Consider the following 16,304-nt stretch of genomic DNA (forward strand, 5'->3'; position numbering starts at 1 on the left):
TCGAAATACCAATTTAACCCAAAAGAGTCTCAAGTCATGTGACCCGTTTAACGTTTCAACCATTTCTCTACGTTGGAGTGTGACGCAGCAGTAGAACTCCAAAGTTGGTTGTTTTGAAGAAATCTAACAGTTTATTACACTTTTGCTTTCAATCTTAATGACTCATTTAATTAAAAAAAAGCATTAAAGTGCATGAAGAAGACCTTAACATTTATCAAAAACTACTTTTTAATTCATGGTTAGAAGTCAGTCTTTTTTTTCTCAATGTGTTTCATCTCTAAGAACTGAAAAACGTTTAAAAGTCATACAACAGTTCCAAAGACAATATGCTTAAAAAGGCCTAAAGCCTACACATAAAAACTGACATCTTAAAGGATATTTCAATATAAATTTTATTAGCAAGACATACGCAAAAAGCCATACAATATCGTCAGCTTCACATTACATTGCAAACTCACATCCAGAAATTGGGCTTTAGTGTCTCTCTGAAATAAAATATCCTCAACAAGACTTGGACAAATATATATATATAAAAAAAACATAAATTAAGGAATTTAGAATATCCACATATATTGCAGTAGATTGCACAAGGACGGGATATACTGTGATTCTGCCATTTAAGGCAGAAGATTATTCGTGGTGTGAATGGGAGAGGCTCAAAAGAAATCTGTACTTGTGGTGAAATGAAAGATATGAATTTATCATGTACAGCAATTTTTTAAAAAACTACCCTGTTCTACTGAATTTGAGTGAAGACCTAAATACAATTGGCCTAGTCAGTGGAGGGCGAGTGAGAAAAGATTACATACATATTCTCAGTCACATGTATATTTGAATTTAGGCCAACACCACGTCCACAAGGCTTATCAATGGATTCTGTGACTAAGTAACTGAAAAAGGTTTCACTTTGCTGATATTAAGTGGACCTAAAATCACTGCTGTCAAGTGAGAAGCTACAAAATTTTACTTTTTATAGAGATTAAAATAAACATACCTTAAAATGTAGACTTATGACTACTTATTCTTGAAAACACGTCTGGAAGAAAATGTATTAGGGTCATACATTTTTCCCCACTGAGGACTATGCGGTCTTTCATTTGTCAGTAAAAGCTTAAAAATAACCAACACTACAGAGTAACAATGACATCTCAGAGAAGAGATCATTACATTCCCCCAGCCCAGAAGACGGTGTGTTCCCAGTTTACACCTAAAACACAGAAGTAGCACGTTTTCCCCTCCGACACCTGGGATCCGCTTCAGGTGTCGATATTCGCTGATGCAGCCGTGTTCACATACAGTAACACTGACAGATATACTGAATTTCTACGTTCAAGATTACTCAGTTAGCCAGAAAACAAAGTGTTAGTTATGAGTTAACAATAAGACACACGTTTATCATTTATTGGTTCAGGAAATGTTCAATGGCTGGATAAAAACATTAAAAATAATCATCTGGCTAAATGATTAATCGTATCATTCAGTTGCTTGCTCATTGGAATATTAAATGTACGTCATAATTTCACCTATTAAATATGTGACACAATAAAACACATGCTGAAAACAGCAATTTTCTTTTTACATTTAGTTTCCTAGCGCAGCACGTCTCTCACATCTCAAGTGTCAGGACGCTGTGCCGGCAAAAAAATATAATCTCTTACTGTGCACGATGACTTGGTGTTTTCAGTATGCGTTTTCCCCTCCGTGCATAACAATATCTGACATCTTGGCTGAGACGAGCGCCAAGAATCACGATTTGTACCTGAACAGATCAAAATCAAATCAGTGCTCACATTCCTACAAATCTGACCCATGGAGTTGCTGGAGTGAAGCGGGTGGGGGGAAACTTATTTCATCCTCACCCCGGTTCTCTAACCCTTAAGAAACCACATGACCCATTAAATACTGTTATTAATCTAAAACCACAGGGTAGGATTGTGATAAATATTCAATTTTTCATAAGAGCATTGTGTAAAATGCCCAGTTTTCTGCTTGATTTCAGCCGAGAAGAAACGTCTTTGAAACAAATAAAATATTTATCAAAATGCTCTGCCGGTCCAGATATCATCCAACTCAAGAGTCGCACAATACCGCCTGAATATAACACACTATCATGCTTCTTTGAGCTTATTAAGGTATTACAGAATATCTGTGAGATAGAATTAAATAATTAAAGTGTCTGGAGAGAACAGTTGCCTTTGCCCACATTTTTTTTTTTTTTTTTTGGTAATCACATCACTCAGAACGCATTCATCGCTGCCTCAGTGATATTGCTTTCTTTTCGTCCTCCCATTTATTTTCTACTCCATTTTGGATCTCTCCATCTTGGTTTTCAGGATTTCCTGTAAGAAGGGGGAACGCAGATTAATGCACGTTCAGTGGGGTGATTGTGTAGGATGATAGCGACAGTAGCGATCACCGCCAGGGGGCGTTTTAAACAGACAGAAATGCGACTGAAATCACGGGGCTGGAAGGGGAAAGTAAAAGGAGCCTTTACCTCTTCTTCATCGAGCATGACAGGCAGAGCTCTGTGTGGAGAGACGAAGCAGTGAGAGATTAGAGAAGGAGATACTGAAGGTATTTTGCTGTGTGATTATTAACTGTATCTCTCTAGTCTTAAACGTCCTCGATGATGGTGCTGCAAGCGACAATAACACATTTACACAAACTGAGATGAGATGACATATTAAAAAAGGATTACAGTTTTAATCCAGCACCTTACTCCCTGACAAATTCCAGGAAAGGTGATACTGTGTGTGTGTGTGTGTGTGTGGCACAAGGCTGCAATGTGAAGGCATTATGGGATATTTTGACCTTACAGAGTCTGTCCCTGCGAGTGTCAGCTCAGTGTCTCAAAACCAAATTTACTACTTACACATCAGCGACAGTTGTAGGAATGTTCTCCTCGACCCATTTTAGGTCTTCATCCTGGCAAAAACAGAGTTTAGGAATGCAAAATGATTAAATTATGTATGGAGGGAAAAAAAAACAATAAAAGAAGAGAGATGATGTCAACGCACCTCTTTACTCAACAGTTTCTGGGAGCCGTTAGCGTCAGGCTTTGAACCTCTCATCTTCATTCCCTCTGGATAAAAACAACAACAACAACAACAACAAAAAGAGCCAGTTGAGATCACATAAAAGCCCCTTGTCCAGTGACACGATTATAACATAACCAGGTTACTACATTTTCCATTTATACTATTATCTGATCATGAGGTGAAGCTCTCTAAACGAATATGTTCTCCACATGTCTGCGTGATGAACAGATTTAGATCACGGCCTCAGTAGCACGGGGTTACACAACACGACGTCCCGCCCGGTGAGGTCGTCTTCAGAGGATCTGAGGTGAGCTGTGAGCAAGACGCAGATTATTCGCAGATGAGTGGATTTGGATAAATAAGGAGCAATTAAGAAAACAGAAGACAGATGTCGGGAAAAAAAAAAAAGGCCGTGAGTGTGAAGGTGTTTCCTACATTTAGCGCCGATGTGACAAACACGAGGAAAACTGCGCCTGCTCTTCTTCAGGCTCTGGGATCTACAGTGTTTAAGTGTTAGCTGGTGCACGGAGGGTTTCTAAAGCTCGTGATTTACATATGGACAGAATGCACATAAAAGCCTGGGCGTAGGTTTATATATGGACGGTGGTAGGGTTCCTACAAATGTTGAACCCGACCCTACGCCCTTTGCTTAAAAGTCAATTTACACAATATTTCTACGGTTGTCGTGGAGATCTGAACGGTACTAAAGCAACAGGCTGTTTCATGTGTTTGTATTTCAAACACTGTCTGACGCAGGGGTCCTCACTAATGAGCTCCTCCTGGACGACCCCTCGTGACGGAAAAGCTGCTCTCTTACCAAAAGCTTCATTCAGCATGGGCTCCTTGGCCTCCTCCTCTTCATCATCGTCATCAATCAGAGGGGAATGGGAGAACCTAAGAGCAAACAGAACATGTTAACCGTGTATATCACAGATCCAGCCCCCCCCCAGCTCCAGATCTGACTCTGACCTCTGGCTGTTGGCAGAGGGCCGCAGCAGCACCATGATGACCAGCAGGATGGTGGAGAACAGGAGACGCCAGAAAGCGTCGTCAACCCACAAGTCCCTCCAACCCTGCGGAGAAAAAAAAATCACGTTCACTTTTCATCTCTGTATCAACAGGAAACGGAAAAGCAACACGACAATCGATCAGTAACAGAAAAACAAACCGACCGTCTGGCAGTCGACCAGCTGGAAGACTTTGGTGGTCCAGATGATGAAGATGATGGAAGCTGTGGACACAAACACCGGTTTCATAAACAGTATGCGAATGCTAAGAAACAAGCACATGAAACTCTATCCAACTCTCCACAAGTGAACAAACTAACAGGAAGTCTCGTTTCCTGCTCTCACCCCGGAGCTGCTGTAATCATTGACAGCACATGGCTGTAACTCACCCACGACAGAGAAGATGAGAGTGTTGGTGAAGTGCTGATACAGAGACAGCTTCACCACGTTTCTGCGCAGCTTCAACAGACGAGTGGTTTGAGACAGACTGATGAAAATGTGGATGCAAATTAAGGAGAACGTGCCGCGTATTATGTTGGAATAAGAATAATTAAAGGCTCATGTGTGCGAAAAGCCTCTGAAAAAAAATGCAAATCCCGGCGCCATGTTGGCTGCTTGGTTAAAGGATATCCACCACATGACACAGGAGTCGATGAGGGAGAGGCTGAGATTAGCCACCAGGGCGACCGTACCATAGAAACCCTGGAGAGAGAGAGAGAGAGAGAGAGAGAGAGAGAGAGAGAGAGAGTTTACAGATGGGACCACGCTCGGCAGAGAGCAAACAGTGCTGAGAGGGAGGAGAATTACTTCACACAGGAAGTAACGTGAGATAAGCCTCGCGTTGAGATTTACGTCTCTGGCCTCCCGACAAAACGCGTCCACCCACCCAACTCCGTCGGCTCCCTCCACTCTTCCTCCTGTCTCTCTTATCTCCTGTTTGTTCGGTGTAACTTTGTGTTTTCATGACTGTTTGAACTCGCTGCAGCGTCTCTGGCTGCGTTTGAGAATCACTCTCAGATCAAATTTGTCATTCCTTATTATCATCACTTGCCTGCCTCCCGGAGACTGAATCCCTGCATAACCTTCTCCCTCCCCCTCCCTCCCCCCTCCCTCCCCCACTCAAATCAAACTTATTTATACAGAGTGCCTTGAAAGCTGCGCTAGGCAACAATTCTCGTATCGATCGTGGTAAAACCGACTTTTTTAGTGAAAAACAAAGTGTGTTTCTTTGGCCGCTCTGCAAACAGATACAGCTGCTGCTCCTCTGTCACATTTCTGTAGCTGCTAAACAAGTATTTGCTGTAGTATTAAACTGCACTAGCAGTTACCACGGTAACCTCAGGTGTCGCCAAGTCAACCAGGAGTGAAACCTTCGGATTAGAAGTTTTATAACTTCAACAATCAATTTGTTTCGCTGTGTTTTAGTGAGCGACTAAGAAAATAAAAAGAAAATGCAAATAATGACATGTGATTTTATGACTTGCATATGTCTAAAAAGCATCTGTACATCATTACTGATCTGATGAGAGGGGTCACATCAAGGACATCTGAGACATGAGGCATGTGTTTCTCCAAGTAGTTTAAAAAACACAAATATTAAAGGATGAGAATCGTTGACACTTACACCCGTCACCCTCAGCACACCCTCCACAGAGGAGAAAAGCAGGTAGAGAAGCCCAACAGCTACCAGTCGGTGCACTGTGGTACCCAGCCTGGGTCTGCACGAGAACACAGGTCCGTTTTAATTCCTTTTTAAATGCAGCTCTTGGGAAAAACTGTCAATCTTAAAATGCTAAAAATGAAAGAAGAACGGTGAGTGAACTTACTTGACGATGCCATATCCGAGGCTGACGATGAGCACCAGGATTCGGGCTAAAGATCTTTTGAGTGCAGAGAGCAGCTCAGCAAAAATCACAGCGCCTTGAACTGTGAAGAGAAAAACACACAAACAAAATAATGATTATAACAGACTCAAGCAAAAAAAAAACAAAAAAAAAAAACATCAACACAAACAAGGAGAAACGTATAAAATCGACCGACCGTAGTCTCCTTTGTACCGGATGCTCTGGTACTCTGAGTAAAACACAGCTTTCTCCAGCATGCCCAGGATGATGACAGCGCCGATCCAGAACTGAATCCGCAGCAGATCCCTCCAGTAGCAGGCGCACCAGAAGAGCCAGAGAGCGCCGAACAGCACGTACACGATGCACATGACCATGAAGAACTGTGACGCACAGAGGGAAGACGCACAGGTCAACACTGATATTCTGCTCTTGAGGCCGTGAGACGTTTGAAACTTCGACAATCTCAACCCCAAAGTCTAACTCACTTGTCTCTGAAGCCTTTTAACCACATGTACTCCACCATCTGAGCAACTCCATCCGCGGAGGAAGCCCACCACATGCGGTTGAAAGCTTCAGAAACTAGTTGTTGGAGTTTTTCTTTTGTTAAATATTCTGTAGGTTTTCAATTTGAAAACTATTCTGTTTGCTCCAGACAGTGATCATACTGTTTGTGTTTCTGATTTAAATCTGTCCACTCAGCTCTTATCGCACATACCATCATGTGAGGCCAGTCAGCCGGAGAGGAGTAGTCATGTGGCCCCTTCATCTCTACTTTCACTGGGGGAGAGAAAACTGAAGTAAGTCACTTCTGCTGACACTTTCATTTCTTTTCATTTCTTCAACCAGTTTCCCTGAAGCTCCTGAGGTGAAATAAATGATGTTTTTTCTCACTTGTGAAAGCGAAGTTGAGCTGCTCCGCTCCGAAGTCTTCATCCTCCACTCCACGGTACAAAGGCTGCACTTTGACTATGAACAGATAGGGACTGTCCTCCCAAGCTTTGGCCACTGCACTGATATCCTGCAAAACAAAACAAAAATAAGTTTGTGCGCTCAGTTTAACTTCTACTTAACTTCACACGTAAAAAAAAAAAAAAAAAATATCAGCCAGATCAGAAAGTTTCCGGGCTCTGACACGACCTTTGGAACAAACACAGACATTTCTTCTCCTTTCTTCTTTGTTTGAAGTCTTACCGGCTTGTCGGGCCAAATGAGGCTCTGGTTTGACGGCTCGCTCTGAACGGAACAAAGAGAACGTCGTTTTCAGATGAACACACAAACAAATTTAAAAATAAAAAAGATAGTTTTTGTGTTAGCGTAAAAAAAAATAAAGTCAAATTAGATTCACACTGGACACGCTGGATCAGTGACTCACCTTTGGGCTGGTGAGGGGCTGATATGGGTTGAAGTCGGTATAATAAACCTAGGTGAGAGGAGAGAGCAAAGAAACGCACATATATGTAGCAAAAATAACTGAAATTAACATTTTTACAAAGGGGTTCCTGAACGCAACCCAGGACAAACCTTGGGTAAGAAGAGGGAGGAGCAGTTCTCGAAGTACATGTAGCCCTGACTGTAGAAGCCGCTCCAGCCGTCCTTCAGCATGTGGTCCATTCCTAACATGTTCTTCGCTTTGCTGTCCTGCAGAGAGAAGAGGAAAAAAGGGAGGGAAAATTACTGAAAATGTGTAGTCAGTTCATTCATATAACAAATTTCATAACGTTGCTGAATACCTCATTTTAGTGTATATCATATATGTAGATATTAATGCAGAGGAACACAGTTTAAGAAATAGAAATATCTAAAATTCATAATGTATAAGGAATTTTAAAACTGCATACATTATTATTTACTATTTACTTTCTCTTTTTTCCTGTTTGTTTATATTATGTAATTATTATTATTACTTAATTATTATTATTTTTCTCTTTACATGCTTGTAGATGGAGCTAGGAGAGCTCACAATATACTAGCACATTTGACTTACTACATTTCACATATGTTTCGTCCATCCAGTAATATCCAGTGCTGCTTCCTTTCCATTATGGAATAAATAACTGATCACAATATATATATATAAATGTATAAAATCTTGACTTTATAAACCTGCTGTGAGTAAAAGCTGCGTCCAACAACGATGTGGTGACAGCGCACGAGGCTGCAAACAGCTGGAGCAGCAGTTAAATCAACAGGTAAACACCAGAGAACAATGTGGAAGAATGAAGAAAAATACTGCCTGACCCTTCCACCCATCACACTTCACTGGAAGTCTAAAACACAGACAAAATAAGACACAAGTTTATCAACAGAAACACAGCTGACGAGCATGTGATTTCTGTCTGAGCAGAGAAGGAAAAAAAAGAAAAGGGGGAAAATCTAAATCCAGTGTCTGACAACGCTTCAACAACAGAGTTCTGGCAGGTAAACACAGTGAAATAAATACTGACAGAACATGTGGCGCACTTTGCTGCTGATTTATGGCAAAGCTGCACATCTGAGCCACACATTAGCTCGTCAGTGCACATGAGTAAATGTTTGAATGATCAAATGAAATATTTGGCTCCAACTAATACGTTTTTTTTTTTTTTTTAAACTGTATTGCTATACTTTTTCTTTTTTTGTGCGCTCACTATCTTCTTGACATCTGCCAGACAGCGAGGAACAAAGAAGAAAACAATGTCAGCTGCTCTCATCTCGCTGCTCTACCTGCTTCACAGGAGCGTTTTGAGGCTGAAAGGAGTCGACACTGACATTTTCCAAACGCATGTGAATGAAAAAAAAAAAAGGCCCTGATCGGGGTCCAGGTGACCTCGATACGTCCTCGCTTTTTTTGACCACGCGCTTCAAGGCCGACGGTGACAAGGTGAAGTGCATCAAAGCCGAAAGCAGCAGCTGAGTTTGAGACGCTTCCGGACAAAGAAGGACGTGAAGCTACTTAAAGAAAAGGAGCGCAGCAGCTGCTCTGACTGACAGAACTGTTGATGCTAAATGTGAAACCAAACACACTCTGAAGTTTTCAAGAGTGAAAATTTGGCAAAAAGAAATGTGCTTGAAAGCTTGAAGATGAAGATAAACTTGTGTTTCCTGCAGAAAAACCCATGAAGCAAACACACAGCTTCAAGTTTAATATGAGAGAACAACGACTAAAATCGATGATCGGAGACTTTCAGGTTTTAAAATAAAGTGAGTGTCGTGCATGTGACATTTATATTGAACCCTGAGAGAACAGTCATCACTCACCGGTGTGTTAAAGACTTCGTTATAGCAAACAGAGGAGCGCAGGTACCAGCTGATGTTGAACGCCAGGTTCCTCTCACATGACGCCGGGTCACCCTGGACTGCAGAGAGAGAGAGGAAAGAGGGAGAGGCTCTGGATCATGAGACGATGTTAAAGCCTTCGGCCCCGCCACCTGCTGGAAACACTTCCCCACGTCGTGTTGCAGCATTGCATCCTGGTCTATTTTAAATCAGCATCTCTCCCTGTTTCACAGTGTTATGGGTTTGTCAATAAAAAAACGACTTCATTCAATAAATAAAATTACCCCAGAGAAAGAAAAACTGATTCTGTTCACTTTGTGTTTTCAGGGCAAAATCATCAGCACAGGTCCAACACTGTTTTAAGGGAGGGAAAAGATAATTCATGATGGAAAGGCTGCTTACACTTCATGAAGATGGTGGTGTTGGCGTACAGCGTTTTCCGAAACACGGCATCTTGTGTCTGAAAAAAAAAAAAGAGACGATTCAACCGGCTGCTGTTTGGGATCATTTCTCATTTCTTTTATATTATCAACCAGCCAATTAGTCCAAACTGCATTTTAATAATTGTTAGATTATATTTACAGCCTCTCAGATGACAGAGTATAAAAGAAAAAGATGTTGTCAAGCTACTGTAACCGTATCAATTTTGCAAACGCAATCACAGACCGTTAAATTTACAGCAAAGAGATTAAATCTGCCACACAGCGTTAATAGATCCACAAAACACATGCACATACACATCAAACTGTGCTGCTAGATAGGAAGTTTCCTGGATTAAATGTCTGGATATCTAACCCAGCTTTTTCCCTGATCCCTGTAAACGACAAGACAACGAGACACATTATAATAAACAAAAACACATATTTTTGCCGGTGCACAGCTGCAGACTGTGGCCACATCTGTAGGTGGTTCATTATTCAATCAATTATCCGATCAATTACCTACAGAGAGGATTAATTAACATTATTATAACCACAACAGTGCAGACAAGTACAATCACCCGTTGACACTTGAGTCTTACATTTCCCATTTAGATTTTAAATGTCTATTATTTGATGTATTTAATGACTATTGTAAATGTTTTTTTTGCCAATTCTTTGTTTGTTATTTTCTTCTATTGTATAGTTTTGTTGTGTGTTCTGCTTCTTGGAAAAGAGATTTTATTCTCAATGAGACTGCCTGATTAAATAAAGATTAAAGAAATAAATAAATAAATATATTACCCTGACAACAACATGACAGAGAGGTTGAGCTGCACTTTTCAGACATAATAGTTCGTATCTTATTCTGTGTAATTAAATAAAAACATTCAGGATTAAGTACAGTCATTTTAATGGTTGTGTTTTCTGTTTTGCACGGAGGTAATAACCGGTTTAACTCCTCTTATCTTAGAGCTGACATCTGTAAAATAACACTGTGTCGTGGCTTTTACTAAACGCCACCGGTATCATGTCAGTTTCACGGTGTCATATGCCAGAAGAAGATGACGCTACGATCGGTTTTTAAATTAATGATATTCTGTCAAGACTGGTGAAAGCAGAGCTGTGAAGAGCATGAATGCGTCTGACAGGTAGCATGCAGCGGACTGAAGGGTTGCCCAGGGGGCTAGTTGGCTACCCTCGGCTAACAGCTACAGCCCCGGTCACATTTAGCCCCACACACAGTGTAATAACCCCGAAACAACGCGTATGCTGCAGGCGCAAAAACTGACCGAGTTGATCACGTTCCACACGGAGACCTCTGCCGCTGTCCCGGGGCGCAAAACTGACGCAAAAAGCAGCAGACATAGCGGACGTGCATCTGGCATCTTCATTTGTGCATCTACTACAGGTCAGACCACCCGTATCCTCCTCCAGTTCCGGGGCGCCTCTCGTTGTAGTTCCCGCCGTCGTCGCTAGAGGGCAGAACATATGTGTGTCAGTGATGTGATTTTTTTATTTATTTAATTTTATTTATTTATTTATTTTTCTTTTACATTTTTATTTATTTATAACTTTTAAATTTTTTTCCTATTTTTTTCCTATTTTTTTTAAATAATTACAATAGATATACAGAATAAGGCACAAAAGAAGTAGCCCAACATAACTAACAAAAACAAACAAGCAAATATGCACAGTGCCAGGGGTTATATATAAAGTTCGGCACAATCAAATACAAACTGAAAGTGATACAGTATAAAAATAATAATACATATTAATATTTTACATTTGGAGCACAAATTGAAAGTTTTCACCGTTTTTCTATTACATGAGGTAGATAATGTTCTGATATAGGGCTCTGCTTCCTTCCTAAAAGTACAAAAAGAGGATTTAGTTTTTAACACCTTACATTTATGGATGTAAAACTTGGCCAGTAATATGTTGAGATTGTACAGGAAAAATTCAGTAACATGATACTTCACCCATAGGTTCCTCCAGAACACTACCAGTGCTTTTCTTCTTATTGCCAAATTTTCATTCCTCTTGTACCTTTTGTAAACAAGATTTAGAAACAATTTCTCACTTTGTTTTGAATGTGAAATATCCCAGAAGTTTTGGAGAGATCTCACTTTTTTGAAACTGCTAACTCTCACTACTCCTTCAACCTTAAATATATTATTTGTTGTTATGATAATCCAAACGATGTGGCTCTTGAATATATAATTAACTTCATAATTCTAATTGCTAAATTCTTTATCCACAAACAGAAATTTGTCAAACCAACTCCTAAATGTTTCCCCTTTTCTCCTAGAACTAAATTCTCTTATCAAATCATTCAGTTTGATAAACTACAAAAAAGTAATAAGCTTTTGACAATTATGGAAACTTTCTCCCTGTTACCTCCGACTGAATAAATATTTATTTGTGTATTTATTTATGTAGGCCTACCCCTGAGTTCCTTTTTTTTGGTCCTTTTTTTAAAGAAAAGAAAAAAAAATACATTAAAAAAATTATATTTTTACATTTTGATTTATTATTAATTATTATCATCACTAGTAATGAGCTGCTGGACACCTGCATTACTCCTAGGGGATAAATAAAGTATCTATCTATATATATACTTTTCTAACATTTAACATTAGCTAATATAATACAAAATGATTCAATCGGGATTTTGCTTTGAAAATTCACACCGGAAGTGTAGTTGGCGGTGATAGGTGTGATCATATCCTGTGTGTGGCCGCCGTCCGTACGGTTGTTTGACTCTGTCAGCGTCTGGGAGAGAGTTTCCACAGAGAAGTAATGTAGTTAATGCTCAGACCAGAAGACCACGAACGGCTGGTGTCTATTTTTATTTTATTTTATTTCATTTAATTTCTCCATGTTGGCTCGAAATGGCGGGAGTGAGCCAAACCGTTATTAGGTATAAACAACGTGCTGTTTTTCTGTCACTCTGCAGCAGTGGGAAGTTTTACTGTCACTGTTTGACCTTTGACTTTTCACATGCAGGCCACCTGAATACTTGTGTCCCCCGGTGGACCAACAGGTGTGACAGTGTGTTCATAATGTTTAATGAATGGCAGTGTGTGTGTGTGTGTGTGTGTGTGTATATCACTGCAGGACAGGAAACTCATCTGCATTTTTATTGGTATATTAGTCAGTGGATTTAAGTTTGTCTTCTCAAACAGGTGTTCTGACAGGTAACCCATCATTTTTAGGGTTCTGTGTAAAAGTCACTGAAAGAAAGACAGAGAATGGTTTATTTCCTGGTATATGATGTGTATATTTCTCTGCTTGTTCCTCAGTGTCGTCCCTGACGATGAAGGGAAAGAAAAGTTCAAGAACAGTAGCCATGTCGCTTTCTACAGGTGTGTTTGGCATCGACTCTGAAAGTGTGACACATGATTTGTATTCGTATCATTATGTGTGTCTACAGTAGAGTTTAAGCCTCGCTGTACAGGACTGGTTTAAAATGTATTTTGCATCTTAATGTCTTTATTGTCTCTTTTGAGGCGACAGATGCAGGGTCCGAACCTGCAGCACCGAGCCCTGTTGGACACCATGGTGCTCACAGAGAAAGGGGCTCGTTTTGAACTGTTGGAGCCCGACACTCAGGTCTGAACTCTCATATCACTGAAAATCAAAGTCAAGAAACATCTGCTTATTCGAATATTTGATCGTCATTCAGGCAGAAAGTCTTTAATAATCTTCAGTCTTTTGCTCTTTGAGGCATAAAGACTGAAGTTGCTGGTGTTTATCTGTTTTGTTGGTGCATGTCTGCGCTGATTAAAATTAATTACTGGAATTTGTTCAATCACACAGGAAGGTGCAATAATTCATATTAATAATTGTCATAATTATTTTGAAACAAATATTTTTTCAGTTCAGATTTTTGTCTTGTAATTTCGGTAATAAATTTGAATTAAAGTCAAATTTAAAAAGGTATGAAATTGTTCATTTCACAGAATCCTGCATGTAACCAAAACACTAATGCAAAAAATAATTACTACATAGCAAGTGGTTAATCATATTATTTCAGAGGATTGTCTGAAACAACCTGATAATAAATATATGAACTAAACTTTTTAATTCTACATTTGCTCTTTTCACAGACCAGACTTCTTCTCTCTGTGTCTCCTTGCAAAAACGACTCTGTAAGGATTCTGATAGATGAACTCCAGCCCGTTAAAGCCCGCTACCGAGTTCCAGATGTGGTAACCGGGGAACCGCAGTGTGAACGGTACGAGCTGCGTCGCCGTGACTGATTTGTGCTGCAGTGTTTTGAACGGCGTTTGACCTTTCCCCCTCCCCCTCCCCCCCCTCCTCTCATCATCTGGCAGGTTGAGAGTGGAGACACGCACTCAGGACTCCGTCACCCTCTCTTGGTGTTCAGGACGTCATCAGGTCCGTGTGTGGCATTTTCCCTTCCGCGTGGAGATCCTGTGCGAAGATGAAGCGATGGTTACGTTCAACCCTGAAGGCAAGCTGTGGTTTGAGACGCTGCGGGACCCACCCAGGTGAGGGTCGCAGGGACAGGTTGTGTACACGAAAGAGAAACTAAACGCAGGTAACTGAATCCTTTTTATTGTTGTCTCTCTCCTCAGCTCCACATCTCACGAGGTAAGAGAATATCAACACTGTTCGAACTGCAGTTTAATATCACTCCGACTTAAAGGTCTGTAAATACCTGTGTTGTTTTTATTTTTGCTTTGTTCCCCTGACAGCTTCAAGAGGACCCCCCGAGTTTATTGTGGAAAGAGACGTTCAGGAACTTTGTGGATATCAAAGCTAACGGTTCGTGCCTGCTGTGAAATATTTTTAAAAGCCAAACTTGTCAGTAAATCTGTAACAATTAGTCTCATTTTCTGAGCTTGACATTTGGAAATTGTCTGTTTTTATTCTCCTCGCTCGTTAAAATCATCAGTTTTAAGGGGATGAAAAATATGTGAAGGTGTGACTGTGTTTTTGTACCGCTTCTCTTAGCAAATTTATAGATTTCACTTTATGAAACAAACAAACAAAAGACGGTTGATACTCGAGCCAGACGCACAAAAGTGTCAAATACGAATTACACATTGTGTTGCCAGAAACTGTGACATGACACTTTATGGGCCTCGAGTTTCCGAATAATGTCAGAGAAAGGAAGTTTTCACTTCTCAAGACGGTTCCTGCGAAGCACCAACTCATTAGTACAAGTCCTAATCATAAGGAGACACGTCCAATTAATAAACTCCAATTACTTGCTCGTGTACAACAGGTAGGCAGAACGTTTCCTTCACCTTCAGTACGGTTGTAAATACAGGTATTATACTCAAATATATCACTGAACAGATTGCTGTTTTCATTGATGGTTTCCATTGGGGTTGTCATGGCAACAAGGACTTATTCAACGAGACACACAACCACATCACCTCAGCGTCCAGTGTCTCACAGACCCAAAGCAACAAAAGAATAGATATGGTTTAATGAGAAATGTTCATAATTAATGAGGTTAATATTTTGTGTATAGATTCATGGACATGCAGTTTTGTAGGATGATGATTATCTGGTAGATAATGAAAGATTAATCTGAGCTTTTTATTGTTTTATTGTTATGATGCGTTATTATGTGTCGTGTATTGTGTTGTGTGTGTTACTGTGCCGTGATGAGTACTGTGAATATGTGCGGTTGTATTGTCAACATCAAACCCGAACAGACTCTAATGTGGATCCAAACAAACAAAGAAACTTGGCGGGTGAAGTTTCCAGTGATAAACGAATGGGATTTACTCCTTTACTATTTGAACACTACACTATACGAATAAAAGTACTTGTTGTTTCTCTCCAGGTCCCAGCAGCGTCGGGGCGGACGTCCGTCTTCACGGGTTCAGTCATGTGTTCGGTCTTCCAGAACACGCCGACGGCCTGCAGCTCAGAGACACCAGGTGTGTGTAACAGCAGACGGCAACACTTCTTTGTTTGTAACCGTGTGATTTGTGCGTTCATCTCCTTCCTGGTCTGCAGCCCGTTTGATGATGTATCTCATCTCACAGAGATGGGGAACCTTACCGGCTGTATAACCTGGACGTCTTTGCCTACGACGTGTACAGTCGCCGCGGCCTGTACGGCTCCGTGCCTCTCGTGGTGGCTCACAAACCCGACAGGACTCTGGGTGTGTTTTGGCTGAACGCATCAGAGACTTTTGTGAACGTACATTACGGTCCCACTGACCCCCAGGTGAACCCTGTTAACCCTTATCTGTCCGTCTGTCTTCCAAAGCTTCTCCTGGTTTCAAACAGTTGTTTAAATTTATTAAAAGCAGGGTTACTCTTAAAAACAAAAACAAATCTGCAGAACCACAGAAACCATTTCCAAGGTAAATCATTTTAAAAGAAATTCAAAAATTACAATAACTTTGTATTATTAATTTGATTATTTTGTTGTCAATTTAAAATGTTTATTAAACGTTCCTTTATTTTGAAAGGATGTATTGTTAAAACAAATGATGTTAAAAAACACTTAGAAAAATGGGAAGGTTTGTTGAAGTAGAGGGCTGGTTGTGATTGTGTCGAGAAAATTTTAATTTAATAATAATAATTCATGAAGTAATGCAGAATTTGATTTATTTTGCCTTTGTTTTGTTTTGGTTTCTTATGTAGTTATTCTTTAATATTCCTTTCTTTGTTTAGTGTGACGTTTTTGCCCATTTAAAAAAGAAAAAACAAAAAAGTACATTCATGACCACATAATAACCCCCCCCCC

At 40.3% G+C, this 16,304-nt stretch overlaps 2 protein-coding genes across 2 annotated transcripts in view; one reads left to right on the forward strand and one right to left on the reverse strand.

Annotated features, from left to right (window-relative positions):
* Positions 1–374: 374 nt before the first annotated feature.
* Positions 375–11,014, reverse strand: LOC111646829 (Golgi-pH regulating cation channel). The gene is made up of 20 exons (XM_087171105.1): positions 10,856–11,014; positions 9,547–9,604; positions 9,127–9,224; positions 7,411–7,527; positions 7,262–7,309; positions 7,081–7,122; positions 6,781–6,907; positions 6,605–6,666; positions 6,086–6,269; positions 5,872–5,971; positions 5,670–5,763; positions 4,674–4,747; positions 4,435–4,541; positions 4,211–4,269; positions 4,008–4,111; positions 3,856–3,932; positions 3,018–3,082; positions 2,873–2,925; positions 2,495–2,525; positions 375–2,339 (listed from the first exon to the last, which is right to left on the reverse strand). The coding sequence occupies exons 1-20, from the start codon at positions 10,955–10,957 to the stop codon at positions 2,298–2,300; spliced, it is 1,644 nt and encodes a 547-aa protein (XP_087027231.1). The 5' UTR covers positions 10,958–11,014; the 3' UTR covers positions 375–2,297.
* Positions 11,015–12,284: 1,270 nt separating this feature from the next.
* ganc (glucosidase, alpha; neutral C) overlaps positions 12,285–16,304 on the forward strand; it is a 10,449-nt gene continuing 6,429 nt past the window's right edge. Inside the window, exons 1-9 of the mRNA XM_087171106.1 lie at positions 12,285–12,486; positions 12,869–12,931; positions 13,076–13,178; positions 13,676–13,803; positions 13,904–14,080; positions 14,168–14,183; positions 14,288–14,357; positions 15,391–15,487; positions 15,596–15,786. Coding sequence (XP_087027232.1) covers positions 12,458–12,486; positions 12,869–12,931; positions 13,076–13,178; positions 13,676–13,803; positions 13,904–14,080; positions 14,168–14,183; positions 14,288–14,357; positions 15,391–15,487; positions 15,596–15,786 — 874 coding nt within the window. The 5' untranslated portion in view covers positions 12,285–12,457. The remainder of the gene's footprint in view (positions 12,487–12,868; positions 12,932–13,075; positions 13,179–13,675; positions 13,804–13,903; positions 14,081–14,167; positions 14,184–14,287; positions 14,358–15,390; positions 15,488–15,595; positions 15,787–16,304) is intronic.

The sequence above is a fragment of the Seriola lalandi genome, unplaced genomic scaffold (assembly GCF_002814215.2).
Source record: "Seriola lalandi dorsalis isolate HSWRI2012SDOR001 ecotype SW California unplaced genomic scaffold, Sedor1 jcf7180002054976, whole genome shotgun sequence".
Classification (NCBI taxonomy): Eukaryota; Metazoa; Chordata; class Actinopteri; order Carangiformes; family Carangidae; genus Seriola; species Seriola lalandi.